Source organism: Cydia splendana, chromosome 3 (genome assembly GCF_910591565.1).
Source record: "Cydia splendana chromosome 3, ilCydSple1.2, whole genome shotgun sequence".
Taxonomy (NCBI): Eukaryota; Metazoa; Arthropoda; class Insecta; order Lepidoptera; family Tortricidae; genus Cydia; species Cydia splendana.
Window position 1 is genome coordinate 22,238,704 of NC_085962.1, and position 14,703 is coordinate 22,253,406.

At 38.6% G+C, this 14,703-nt stretch overlaps 1 protein-coding gene across 1 annotated transcript in view; it reads right to left on the reverse strand.

The window, feature by feature from the left end:
• The window catches only part of LOC134806858 (homeobox protein CDX-1), a 38,259-nt gene extending 31,276 nt beyond the window's left edge, over window positions 1–6,983 (reverse strand). The window contains exon 1 of the mRNA XM_063780263.1: window positions 6,529–6,983. Coding sequence (XP_063636333.1) covers window positions 6,529–6,868 — 340 coding nt within the window. The 5' untranslated portion in view covers window positions 6,869–6,983. The remainder of the gene's footprint in view (window positions 1–6,528) is intronic.
• Window positions 6,984–14,703: the final 7,720 nt, after the last annotated feature.

Genomic DNA, 14,703 nt, shown 5'->3' on the forward strand with positions numbered 1-14,703 from the left:
TATTTATAAGTCATCATTTCATAGAAGTTTCTTCAAATCGGCCTTATTAATGAGAGATTAAAAATATTCAAAATTATCTAAAAATATTTTAATCTATTATTTCATCTCATACGTTCAATAAGGCCCGGGACTGGACCTTTTTACCTGCACTGACAGTGGATCTTCTTAGCAACAAGTACAAATTCAGAATAATAGGGAGCAACTGCTATTTTTGAATGCTGGGCCTTGTTACCCGCCGGGCCTCATATGCCTGCACCTCACCTACCTTATTTATTTGTTTTACAAGGGGAAAATTTGTTGATTAATCATGCTAATATTGATACCCAAACAAGCGAAACATTCTAAAATTGAACCACAAGCGTAGCGAGTGGTTCGTAAAGTTGAACCTCGAGCGTAGTGAAGGTTTCAAGGGACGAGGATTAAATAAAATTTTCACTACATCAGCTCGTAAAGGCCCTCTTGATTGTTCGAAACGGATAAGAAGAGTGGCATTTAATTTGATCCAAATTTTGAGTTGTTTCCGTAGGTATACTCGTAAAGCTCAGTTGGTTGGTAAAATTGACTTTAAAATGATAAATATTGAATAACGTTAGTTTGAAATTGATTTAAATGATAAAGTAAATATTATCGGAGATATATATATCGGATATCGCTCTTAAACAAAAAATATATGTCGCTAGTCATTTATAACCTAAAAGCGCCAAATTACGCAAAATTATATTGAAATGACACCTGTCTATTGAATTTGAAGAATACTTTAACAAGGGTGGTTATCTGTATGACAATGCACCTAAAATAATTTTCAAATGTATCTATTATTTCTATACTTAGCACGATAACGAATTCTACGTAAACCAAACCGCGGGCAATCCCTAGTACATATAGAAATAAATAAGTGTAGGTAAGTTTCCATTAGTGTACCTACTATTAACAATATAACTATTTACCATTGATAATAATTTTATAAACGTTTTGCGTATTTTTTACGGGCACCGCGCTAATCGCTAGCCCGCCACCGTCGATCGCTGCCTCCTGCCACGGCGCACAGCGCGGCGCGCGAAAACGCCGCGCGTTTGAAATGTAACTCAATATAAGCGCGGAATGCATACTTACGTATCAGTATTTAGTGTCGCCGTGATTTTATATTTCTAATATTTTGTGTGGGAACTAAGATCTTTATTATGACCGTGTAATATTAACTCTACAAACTTTAATTCAATATTGGCTATACTGCTTAACCAGAAATCAATATCTAGACAAGCACATTGTCTACATTTCTAATTTTTCACAAGTATACTAAGTTGATAGATAATATCGTAATTTTACAATATCAGCTACTTTAATTCTTTATTGACAAAGTAATTCGTGTTTTTACGTTCACCAGAAAGCAGCTGTTCCAGATTTCTAAAAACCGAATATTGTGAATAAATTAAAGTGTTATTGAACATGTTACAGTTTTTTGTAACTTTAATTTTATATTTACATAGTTATTTAGCAAAATTGAAATATTTAAATATGGCCGAACGCTCCACCTATAATTTTCTAATATTTTACATAAATGTTATTTAACATGCATGCAATAACATATCAAAAAAGAAAAAACTTTAATGTTATCAAAACCCATTTTTGTTCCACCGCTGGTCTATAAGCCTAGTTATAAATCATTGTGGTATAAAAAATGCGAAAACTAGTCAACAACAACAAGTATATTTTTGAGCTCCTTAATATGCATGAGTATAACCTATCTATAGTGATAATATGAAAGTTATCTTCATTTTAATAAATGTTACATTAAAATGGAACCTTAACAAAACTACATAAAACTAAAAAAGGGGAAAGGTTAAAACTACAACTAAAGTTAATAAATAAAAACTGGCTCCAACTCGGTGTGGCGAGGTGCCTAGAGGGCTGGCGGCGGGAGTTTGTGAAAAGTGGTACCTAGGAACTAAATCGAGCTAAGTAGCCGTCCTTAGCTCGATTTAGTATGGGGGTATGGCCCATCCGGCAGAAAGCGCTAAACTAAACTTTACGTATATATATAAGAATAAATAGAAGTAGAAACACGCCGAGATTTAAGTTATTGTTTACCCCCCCACTTTTATATCCCCATTTTTGGTTTTTATAAATTTTCATGAAAACTGTGAAAGCTACAATAAAACTGTAGGAAAACTGTGCTAGGAGAAGTATATGCTCCATAAAATTCTCTACATTCTACATCTACAACATTGTCTTTAGAAGTGCATATTGTTAAAACTCGTACCTAGTTTTCAAATTAGGTATAGGTACTTAATTTCTCCTACCACTTGCGATTTTGAAAGTACGTAATGTATGAAAAAACTCGTCCACCGACCGAGGGTTCCGTACAAATGTAACGTTTTTTTGATTTATTTTATTTTTACAATTTATAGTTTTCAGCAACGCAAGCCTTGAGGTTGGTCTGACGATGAATAGATCCAAAACCCAGTTAATGACCACCAGCAAGAAGCACAGGGTGACGGTGGATGGTAACATTTTGCAATATGTCGACGAGTATACCTATCTGGGCCAGATATAGTCTACTTCACAGATCGCCAGGACAAGGAGATCGATAGAAGGATCGAAAACGCCTGGAGGAGCTTCTGGTCCATGAAGGAACTCATGAAGGGTAAATTCCCAATTGCACTGAAGTGCAAGCTCGTCGACATGTGCATCTTGCCCATCCTCACCTATGGTGCCCAAACCTGGTCACTAACTGAGGCGCAGAAATCCCGGCTCAAGGTTTGCCAAAGGGCAATGGAGCGAAGTATCCTGGGTGTCCCAAGATCTGACAGGGTGAGGAACACAGAGCTTCACTCCAAAGCCAGAGTCGTTGATGTTGGGGTGAAGACTGCCAGGCTCTGTCGGATGCATGATGGTAAATGGGCTAAAATCGCCACTAGCTGGCATCCCCCGGGTAGTCGTGGCAGAGGCAGACCGAGAAAGAGATGGCGGGACGACCTGGATGCATTCCAGCGGGATTGGCGGGATCTTGCTGAGCACAGGGAGGATTGGAAAGGGAGAGGGGAGGCATTTGCCCAGCAGTGGGACACACACATAGGCTAATAAAATAAAAATAGTTTTCAGATTTTTCCCTGTATGTATATGTCGCAGTAAGATAGATAAAGCCGTTATATAGTTATAACCCTAGGGATATAATTATATGACGTAACATAGTTATATGAAAGCGATTCATTACTATCTTACTAGGTATATAACTATAATACGGCTTTAGTTTTGTGATATAGTTATATTACTGGATTATGTTTAGTGAAATAATTGTAGGTAGGAGTGCAGCGGTGCGGCGGAGGTATATTTATATCCCTAGGGATATAGGTTATATGCCGTATAATACGTATTATAATCATATTCCTAGTAAGATAGTAATATTGCAATTAGTTGTAATACTTTTTAGCAATATTACGTAAGTATAGGTCGATTCACGAAAGCTGGCGCGAGATTTCTACTGAGTGACAGCTATTTTCATTGAAATTCTCTCAAATCTCGCGCCAACTTTCGTGAATCGATCGCAATGACTCATAAACCCTTAAAAATAGCAGTATGAAAATATAATATTAAGATACATCAATCTTAGATACATAAAATCTATTGAAAAAATGAACAGTACTTCACCATATTTTTAATTTTTGTTCTTAGGTACATGACGTGGAATTATGACCTCTAGAATTACATAGTACTGAATGCTTCTTGCAGGCGCATCTTTTCTTCATCTATCACTGTGTATTTGATTTTTTACAGGAACATTTGAAATAACCTTGGCCACCAAATAACGATAATTTTTGGCATATTTCTCTCAGCGACAACTCTTCATTTGGTATAGGATCATTCACAGTAATGTTTGTTAGCTGTATTGCATTTCTGGGTAACCAATCTTTAAGAATATGATTATAATACGGCATATATGAACACTAATCGTTAAAAAAACAAGTGCAGTGATATACACGCATCAGCTTTCAGCTGCTAGTGTATTAAACAATATAATAATATAATAATATAACTATATCCCTAGGGATATAACAAAAACCACCGCACTGCCGCACTCCTAATACCTACAATTACTATCTTACTAGGAATATGATTATAATACGTACTATACGGCATATAACTATATCCCTAGGAATATAACTATACCTCCGCCGCACCGCCGCACTCTTACCTACAATTATTTCACTAAACTTAATCCAGTAATATAACTATATCACTAAACTAAAGACGTATTATAGTTATATACCTAGTAAGATAGTAATGAATCGCTTTCATATAACTATGTTACGTCATATAATTATATCCCTAGGGTTATAACTATATAACGGCTTTATCTATCTTACTGCGACATATATATACTTGTACTTGTAGTGTAAGACATTATTACTTGCCAAATTTCTTAGTTCTAAGTCAACTGGTAGTACTTATAAATTTTGATTCCCTTGAGAGTGTCGAAATATAGGTACGTTTTTTGGAGCATAAACGGCCGCAGGTAGGTATCTTTTTTTTTATTTTTTACAGCATCAATGGACTTAGACCTGAGTAGGTAGGTATATGGTTTTAATTTCAACTCGGTACGGACGCGTTCCCGAGATAATAAGGGTCTTGACTGACAGACAGACGGACGGAAAGTTACTTTTTTTACTTTTGAGATACGGAACCCTAAAAAACCGGCCAGGTGTGAGTCAGACTCGCGCACGAAGGGTTCAGTACCATTACGCAAAAACGGCAAAAAAATCACGTTCGTTGTATGGGAGCCCCACTTAAATGTTTATTTTATTTTGTTTTTAGTATTTGTTGTTAGGTATATAGCGGCAACAGAAATACATCATCTGTGAAAATTTCAACTGTCTAGCTAATCTAGCTATCATGAGTTACAGCCTGGTGACAGACAGACGGACGGACAGACGGACAGCGGAGTCGTCTTAGTAATAGGTCCCGTTTTTACCCTTTGAGTACGGAACCCTAAAAAACTAAAAAATTTTACTTTTCCGACTGTACTTACATGCTGCTTTATAGTAGGTAGGTTATGCTATTTGCGAAATATGTTTCAATTTCAATCACATTAACTCATTTGCGTAAAGGTAGTCGTCCACAGGCCGCATCGCACGCATCGGGCGCATCTAGGGTTGCCAACCGTACTATATTATATAGTATTGTACTATATTTTGGCTCTCTGTACTATATACTTTTGGAAAAATACTATATAATATATAGTACGCTAAAATACTATATTTCCGATTAAACGTATATTACACTCATGTTTAGTATTTTATCTAAAAGTACTATATTTTTTTGAAATGTACTATATTTTTGATGCCTTATTCTGGAAAATACTATATTCCACCAAAAAAAAGTTGGCAACCCTAGGCGCATCGCACGCAACGGACCAGTGGACGCACTTTTGTGACTTTCTATTGACACGTACTGAATTTTAGTTATAAGACCTATTTAATTGTAAACCCACAAAAGTAATAAATAAATGAATTATGAATTATACAAAGAATACTAAAATCCGCCATGCGGCCCTGTGGCCGTCTACCTTAAATTGATAGCACGATCGCAATTAGGGTTTTTTAGATTTAGAGCCTAAACTTTAGGCTTTTACAGCTTGGTCGCCATGTTGAACGTTCTTATAATAGGTATTTAACTATTTGTGATGGAGTGGAGATACAAAACAAACAAATTACCACATACTTACCTACCTATCTACCTCTAGCAACCGACGTTAGATCACAGAATAATTAATAGTACTACCGTACAGAAAGGAAACTTCCTACAAAAACGAAGTTTGACAGCGGTTCAGGGTCGAATCATGCTGTCCCTTTCTAATACATGGCACTATCCCTTTCGGCTATTTAGGGTTGTCAAAAATCAAGTGATTATCTTATCTGTGGTCGTGCACGCAAAAGGAAGTCAAGTGGTGCCAACCCTAATAATTGCTCGGAGCAATGCTGAGCCGAGCGGAGCCGAGTTTGACCGAAGTCAGGAGTTTCGCACCCCTGGTTAGATCGATATTCCTACCTAGATAGAGGTTAGGTTAGGTACAGTCAGCGTCAATATTAGTGGTTGAAACTACGCGTCATTCTCTAGCTAGATGAATTAGAATTTAGATGATAGGGAGAGGCAGATGTAACAAAAAGAAAAATGTAAAACAGGAAGTAGGTACCTACCTGGGTAGGTGTGTAGACTATGGCAGATTCTTTAGGTGTGTTATTACTTAATTTTATCCTATATATACCTACTAAATACTAATCGCATGTCACCAGTCACGCATTCATCATGTTACGATGCGTGTTGAGGTAAAATAGCAAGTGTCAAAAGTCAGTTTCGTTCTTCACCGTTCATGCCATATAGGTATACATATTATAACCCTACCCGTTTAAGTTCATGACCATACCTGTCATAAATACTATAGGTATAGGTACCCTATTTCTCTTCTGTTAAATGCTCTTTTCTACCTACCTATTTTTTTTAATAGTTCATGAAAGTAATAAATAAACAAACCTGGCGTCGTTTGTGTTTGATAGTTGGGTTTTTTCATCCACTCATAAGGCGATCTAGGCGCTGCGGGCGGCTGTGAGGGCCTCGAGCCAGGCGATCCTTCGCCGGGGCTCGCGAGGTCCCCTCTCGCCGGCGACGGCATCTCCCCGATCTCTCGTTCCCCCGGTTCCCGTTTCGGAAAATGGTGAGGATCCGGCACCCATTCACCCCCGGCCGGCGCCCCGTTCCACGCGCACCATTGCTGCTCCTCAAAGTTCTGTGGTTGCCAACCGTACCAGCCACTCGCACCGTACTGCCCGCCTTTGCCTTGGTACATGGCGAGCGGGTTAACGTAGTTCACCATGCTTCGATCACCGTCCGGGCATCGCACATACACTGCTGTCACTACACTCCGGTCACGGGTGCACGGAATAAAAAAATAACCAACGTGCACCTGATAACAATCGCGACTGACTGAGCGAAACGAAACGAAAGCGGGTGGTAGCGACGGGAGGGGCGCTGGCGCGCGCTCGGGGCGGGCTCTGCTCCGACCAATAGCCGACTCGTTTTGGAACGACCCGCCCCGACGGCTTGTCGCGGCCGCGGCTGTAGATTTCATTTGCCTAATTACAACAAAAATAAATAATGAACATGCTGAAAGCCCGGTAAGGGCAGTGGGTAATGAAGTCGGCATGTCGGTGTCCAATAATGGAAATTACCCACTAAAAATTAGCACTTTTGTAAAAAAAAGCCGGTCCAGTGCGAGTCGGATTCCGGTTCCAAGGGTTCCGTACATAAGTCCGACTCACGCTTGACTGCACATTTCTAATAGGTTTTCCTTCCTAAGTACTAGGTGATAGGTTATCTTATTATTTTTTTATTTTAAATTTCTAGGTAATGTAATTTTTGACGATCATGATGAGAAGATAAACATAATTTTGACGAATGTAGCAAATTTATAGTGTAATTTTCATCTTGAAATAAAGAAATCTAATCTAATATGTCATCTATATCTATAGGTAAAATACTATACTTATTGTGTATTTTTTTCAAAATTTTAGGGCCAGTCAGTAGGTATAGTTTCAGAGATAAAGGGGGGGGAATGGTCGGACAGACAGACAGACGCACGAGTGATCTAAGGGTTCCGTTTTTAACAAGCTTTTATTAGGTCGACCTGTATGTAGGTAACTAACATGTAATGGAATCTAAGGTAACTAATTTAACCATCTTCCAAGGATCGCAGCGTCATGAAAATTGGCAGCTGTATGTAGTTCTGATGACAATACAATAATATGGTACTGTCGAACTGATCTGATGATGGAGACAGGAGGTGGCCATAGGAACTCTGTGATGAAACAACGCAACCTAATTGTGTTAGGGGTTTTTAGAATTGTCTCGATGAGTATTAGTTGTCTGTCGTAAGAAAAGTACAGTCAGCGATAAAAGCTTGTACCAAAAATTAATTTTTTGCCAAAAACTTATTATTTCCTTTTGAGGTAAGTACGGAACCCGAAAAATAGGTAGAGTCAGCAGCAGAAAGATTCTAAGCGGGCGAGGTGTTCAAAATTAGGTATATAAAAAAAAAAAAAAAAGTAGCGTCAAGATCATTTTGAACACCTCGCCCGCTTAGCAACTATTGCTGCTGACTGTACCTAATCCTAAATAGATTTTGAATGAGCTTATAGCCAGCTTTTTAGGTAGGTACCTACCTAAACTATACAATACTAAAAAAAGTTGGCCTACTTTTGTACCATTACTGTACTGACTGAAATCACTAATCCAACTTATCCAACTGTCAATCGTCATCAGGTACATTTTAGTAGATATAGATGGTCAAGCAAATTGTCAGTAGGAAAAGGCGCGAAATTAAAATTGTCTAAATAACGATATCCCTTCGCGCCTACATTTTTCAAATTTGCCGCCTTTTTCTACTGACAAGATCTGCTTGACCAACTTTAGGTACTTATACTCTGTATCTTTAGGTATTTAAATAAAAGTAAATCAAATGGTTCCTTAGCCCCCATTCGCACGGGAGCTTTTTCAACGCGCGTTAAAAAAGCGTTTGAATCTGTCTGCACTCTAAATTCGATTTAACGACCCAGGCTTAAAGTCGAAAATCCAACAACGTTTGATGAAAAGCGCCACCGCTGTCGTGTGAATACATACATGGTTATCCATTTGTGTCATTCAAACGCTTTTTTAACGCGCGTTGAAAAAGCTGCCGTGCGAACGGGGCTTTAAGGCCCCATTCGCACGACAGCTTAAAAAGCGTTGCGTTAAAACCCGACGTTGGCGCTTTTTTACCGTTTCCAATATTTGTGTTCATATGAACGCTTAAAAATCACTTGTGAGTCGTACTGCCACGTACGCATCTCAGCAAAGCCATACTTTATTTGCTATTACGACGTATTATTTGAATATAGCTTGAATATTTCAGGAATTTGTAAGCATAAGTTGACATTTTTAAGGTGAAACTATTAATAATAATCTTGACGATTGACACCAAAAATTGATACTTGACAGCCAACTGACAGCAGCGCCGGCGCTTTTTCAACGCTTGTGAGAACAGATACACGGATTTCCGTATGGTCTATTCAATTTGACGCCAACGCTCAGCGCCGAAAATCGAACAGTTCTCGATAAAAAAGCGCCTTCGTGTGAATACATACATGGTTATCCATTTGTGTCATTCAAACGCTTTTTTAACGCGCGTTGAAAAAACTGCCGTGCGAACGGGGCCTAAGCCAGTTGCGGGTAGATGAAAACATTACATGATCGAATAATGTATAGGTTAAGCCCCCTCCAGACTATGCGCGTGAATCGCGGCGCGACGTCGCGGAGCGAACATATCACGAAGTTGACGTATTGACTCCACACTCGCACGCTTCACGGCGATTTCGCAGTTTGGTTTGCGGCAATATGGCGGAAAAGCATCAGCTGATCGATTTTAACTGTTAGTTATCTATGGCATCATACGTGATTTAGCTGTTTTTCCATTTTGTTTTATTGTAAAACCGTAAAATATAGCTGCTTAATATAATCCCACCAAAAACATTTCATGTAAAGTGTTGCCAAGACTAGGCGCATAAAGCTTTTACACTAAAAAGTTATCAGATCCCGTAGTAGGTACCAAGACTTTTACTCTGTAAGTCCTAACGTTATAAGCTCTAACTGTATAAAGCCAACATCTTGGTCAAACAGTACGGCTTGGCCGTTTCGTTGCTGCCATATTTATGAACACTTTCAGAACTTGTAAGACCTGTGTTACTACTTTGTGCAAAAAGTCCACCCAGGGAGTGTTTATGTGACTGCAACGAAACGGCCAAGCCATACTGTTTGACCAAGATGTTGGCTTTATACAGTTAGAGCTTATAACGTTAGGATTTACAGAGTAAAAGTCTTGGTACCTACCGTAGTAGGTAGGATCTGATAACTTTTTAGTGTAAAAGCTTTATGCGCCTAGTCTTGGCAACACTTTACATGAAATGTTTTTGGTGGGATTTCATTCATTTTTGTAAGAGGTGATATACCAGTTAGAACTGACATATTCGTTTATAGAACCTACGGACAGGGTCATAATTATAAACAGGAATAATTTTAACCCTTTAGTCCGTAGTGGCAACATACTTGCCATCATACTTAAAACAAAAACGCATCTCTACATTAAGAATTACGGTTCGAAATCGAATGACTAGAAAGGAATGTCAAATGGTTAAAGGGTTAAAAGATTTTAACATTCAGGTTTTTATAAAAGTTACGTATTGCTAGCGCCCTCTATGTAGGGCCTATATAAATTATACAGTTGACTACTACTACACATCGCGAAACATGTCGCGCGAGTGACTTAAAACAAGTGAGTCGAAACTAGGGTTGCCAACTTTTTTTTGGTGGAATATAGTATTTTCCAGAATAAGGCATCAAAAATATAGTACATTTCAAAAAAATATAGTACTTTTAGATAAAATACTAAACATGAGTGTAATATACGTTTAATCGGAAATATAGTATTTTAGCGTACTATATATTATATAGTATTTTTCCAAAAATATATAGTACAGAGAGCCAAAATATAGTACAATACTATATAATATAGTACGGTTGGCAACCCTAGTCGAAACCGTAAAATTATTCAATGTTAGTAATGTCTCACAACAGTGTAAATTCGACTTTATTACCAACTAAATTAAACTTAAATACAAACCCCACATTTTAATAAAATAATACATTAATTAACTCCACATAATACGATTAGGTACTTGAACTTGACGTTGGTTTGGTACCTGTCTAAAGTGCTCGAGAAATTAACCTTTCCTCAACTTGCACTGGCACGGTCCCGTGCATGGCCCTTTCAGACTGACCAGGGGCGATTGGCCTATTCTCACTGAAAAGCCGGTGGATGTCGTCAATTTGGGAAGTGTTTCCGATAAAGCCTTAAGCCTTGAGCTGCAGTTCCAAGTGTATTAACAACTCTCGAACATCGTAACCCATTTTAAAGAAAATCTAATACCAGGTTTGTTTTGTTAAATTTTTTGGTTTGTTTTGACAACCCGACTTGTTATTGACTTTTGAAATTGTCATGTCACAGTTTACAAAAAGACTCTTTAATTACTCTATTAGAACCTCCATACATGAACGCAATGATAAAGACGACAATAATTTTGTGATAGTTGTCTCAGTTTTTTAGCCCCGTCCCCGGAATTGTTCCCAATTCTACAGATTTCTTTTCCAGATTCCCATGTCTACAGATTCCTATTTCTACACATTCCTATGTGTACAGATTCCCAATTCTACAGATTTCCATGTCTACATATTCCTAATTATACAGATTCTTAATTCTATAGATTTTCATGTCAACAGATTCCTTATTCTACAGATTTCCATGTCAACAGATTCCTAATTCTACAGATTTCCATGTCTACAGATTCCTAATCCTATTTTAACTAATGTCCTATTTAATAGATTTTCGATACCGTAAACGTCTTTAGGCTACGATAACCGCTTACCTACAGATGGCCCGTGTGCTTGTTTGCCATCATGAATTAGAATGACAGGCAATATTTATTTACATATTTTAATGTTGTTCTGTACAATACGCAAACGTTATAATTTTCAAGCAAAAATATTAAATCATACATTCTCTTTGCTTACAATGGCAATGGTGCAAGCAATGTACAAAAGTGTTTGCTTTGACGACTGTACAGTTAAATTAAAATTGAATTTGTTAATTGAAGAGATAGTTTTAAGTTAGAACATTATAATATTAAATACGTTATTAGAATAAAACTGTTGTTTTATAAATCAGTAAGGAAAACTGGGGACGATCGAAAATCCCTTTTTAATTTAGCCTAACATTTTTATTAGGTACCTACCTAGGTGCTAATCATGAAAAATCTGCTAAGATGGGTTGGGAATGTATAGTATGGGAATATGTAGTATTGGAATTCTGTAGTATTCGAAATCTGTAGTGTTGGAATTCTGTAGTATTCAAAATCTGTAGTATTGGGAATTTGTAGTATTGGGAGTCAGTCATGTTGGGAATCTGTAGGATTGGAATTATGTAGTATTGGGAAGCTATAGAATTGGGAATCTGTAGTATTGGAAATCTGTAGTATTGGGAATCTGTTGACGTGGAAATAATTCCGTCCCCGGTACCACGGCATGCCTCGTACCACGTGCTTTAGCGATATGAGAAACGACAATAGGGAATATTACGCAAAACTCTGCGTCACTAACTCAATCACATGGCCTACCATGAAACACGACAGTTGAAAGTTCGGTTTCTGCCTCTCTATCACTCTTGCCTATTCGATCGATAGAGAGGCATATATAACGAAATTTCACGGTAGGCCACCTGTAAACAAACCGCATTGATGCATCAATGTCATAGTGAAAACTTGTAAAAATCTGTTTAAGTCCTAGCATGTATAAGTTACTTTATGGTTTAGTAGGTGCACTAGTGCTGCACTCTGGCGGCAGAACATTGCAGCAAACTCCCTATTGTAATGTATTATAAATTGTATGTTTCTAGAAATTTAAAAAAATGATTCACGATGAATTTTGTGTTCTCGTGTTTTTTGATTCAGTATATGGAAAATTTACAAAATGACGCAGTCATTGTATTTAGATCAGCGCCTAAAGAAGTAGCGGTTTCGATATCATTAGACATTTTCAGGGTTCCGTACCCAAAGGGTAAAAACGGGACCCTCTTACTAAGACTCCGCTGTCCGTCTGTCCGTCTGTCTGTCCGTCCGTCCGTCCATCCGTCCGTCCGTCTGTCTGTCACCAGGCTGTATTTCATGAACCGTAATAGCTAGACAGTTGAAATTTTCAATTTATCACAGATGATGTATTTCTGTTGCCGCTATAACAACAAATAGGTACTAAAAACAGAATAAGTATAATAAATATTTAAGTGGGGCTCCCATACAACAAACGTAATTTTTTACCATTATTTGCGTAATGGTACGGAACCCTTCGAGCGCGGCGAGTCCGACTTGCACTTGGCCGGTTATTTTTAAAATTTAAATTTGTACTATTTTGTATTGACCAAGCGAGTGCGAAGCGCGAGCTAAGCGCAACCGTTTCAGTTCGGCAAAAATATTTTCTTTTCTCCGGCTGTTCTCCTGTACAAGGTATTTTTTTCGAGCGATCATCATCTTGGTGACACTTTTTGATATTTAACAAATTTAACACATATCATTGAAAGAATAAGGATCAAAGTTAAATGGCGTTCTAAAAGTTTTAAACATCTGTCGAAAGATGGCAGTAAATTCACTATGACAATCCGCCTCTATTTCAAATTCGCTTTGTAGGAGCAAAGACATATGTAACTTCGTATAAGACGAATAAAGTCTAAGGAAAAAACGTGCCTCGGAATTCAAGTAAAAGTCATTCTCGAATAGATGGCGCACACACCTTTAGCCTATCCTCGACTAGATGGCGTGACGACACCGTTAAATATTTAACAATTTTAACACATAGATATCAGTGTAATGAACATGGATCAAAATGATATAAAAATAATAAAATCATTTATCCATATTAGATATGAGCGCCGCGCCGGCGCGCCGCCGCCGCCGACAAAATTTACGCGCCGCCGCCGCCGACGCTGCGCTATCGGCGTGGCATCGGCGTGACCTTGTTAGATACTACATACTACTACTTTCAGAATCAGATAATATATATTTTATCTAGTTTAGATCTTTAACGGCGCCAGTCTGAATAGCTTATAGACATTCAAAAGGTATTTTAGGTCCATATAATTCTAAAATATCGATAGTAAATTCAAACTTTTCTGTTTGGTAACCGCGCTACTAGTGTTAGAGCAACGAAATGACTAATTTTGCCAGCTGGCTAGCTCATCCGTCATTCACCGCGAATTCAATTATTGCAAGCATGGTTTAAATGTCTTAAAAAGGTGTAAAAGGGGGTTAATTTCAGATATTAAGCGTTTTCACGCCCAAAGGTCCGGCCGTTGGCTTTGCACGGAAGGCATCGGAAACGGAATCAGGTCTCATTTTAAGCTTGGCCATTGTTCAAATTTCAAGCTTTGCTCTCTCGCAGACCAATCTTTGGCCTCGCATCGCTCCCATAGAAGTAAGCCGCTATCTGAACCTGCAAGTTTTCGGCCCTGTTTGGAGCGTAACTTTTGGCCTCGCTTTTAAAATGCTTGGTTCTTCTCCAATCTTAGCTCCACTGCAGCACGGCCTTTGGCCTCGCACGAATGCACCTACAGGAGAGCCCCAGAGGTCTTTAACACTGTGGCCACGGTCTTTATCGGCCTTCGGTCTTGCTTACACTGGACCAATTCCAAGCTCTGCCCTCTTGCAGCTTGGCCTTCGGCCTCGCACAGAAGCGCGCCGTATCGGCACTCCGCGCATTCGGCCGTCAGCCAAGCTCACACACTTGGCGTTCGATTCTAAGCTGTATGGCCTCGGATGGGAAGGCGTCGGAATCTGGTCTTCGGTGTTAGGTGGAGCTCGGCCTTGGGCCTCACTTTTTGACATAAACCGGTTTGTTGGGTCGATATTGGTTAATAACGGAGCTTGATTTTCCTCACTTCGGCTCTTTGGACAGTCGACCAGATGTTTCCCTGATACAGTCAATCCGCTACTTTTTACTTAGCACAATAGATAAGGGCCTCGCAAAGATCTTCTGGCCAGGGCCTCGCCAAGATTAAGACCGCCTCTGATGCCGCTC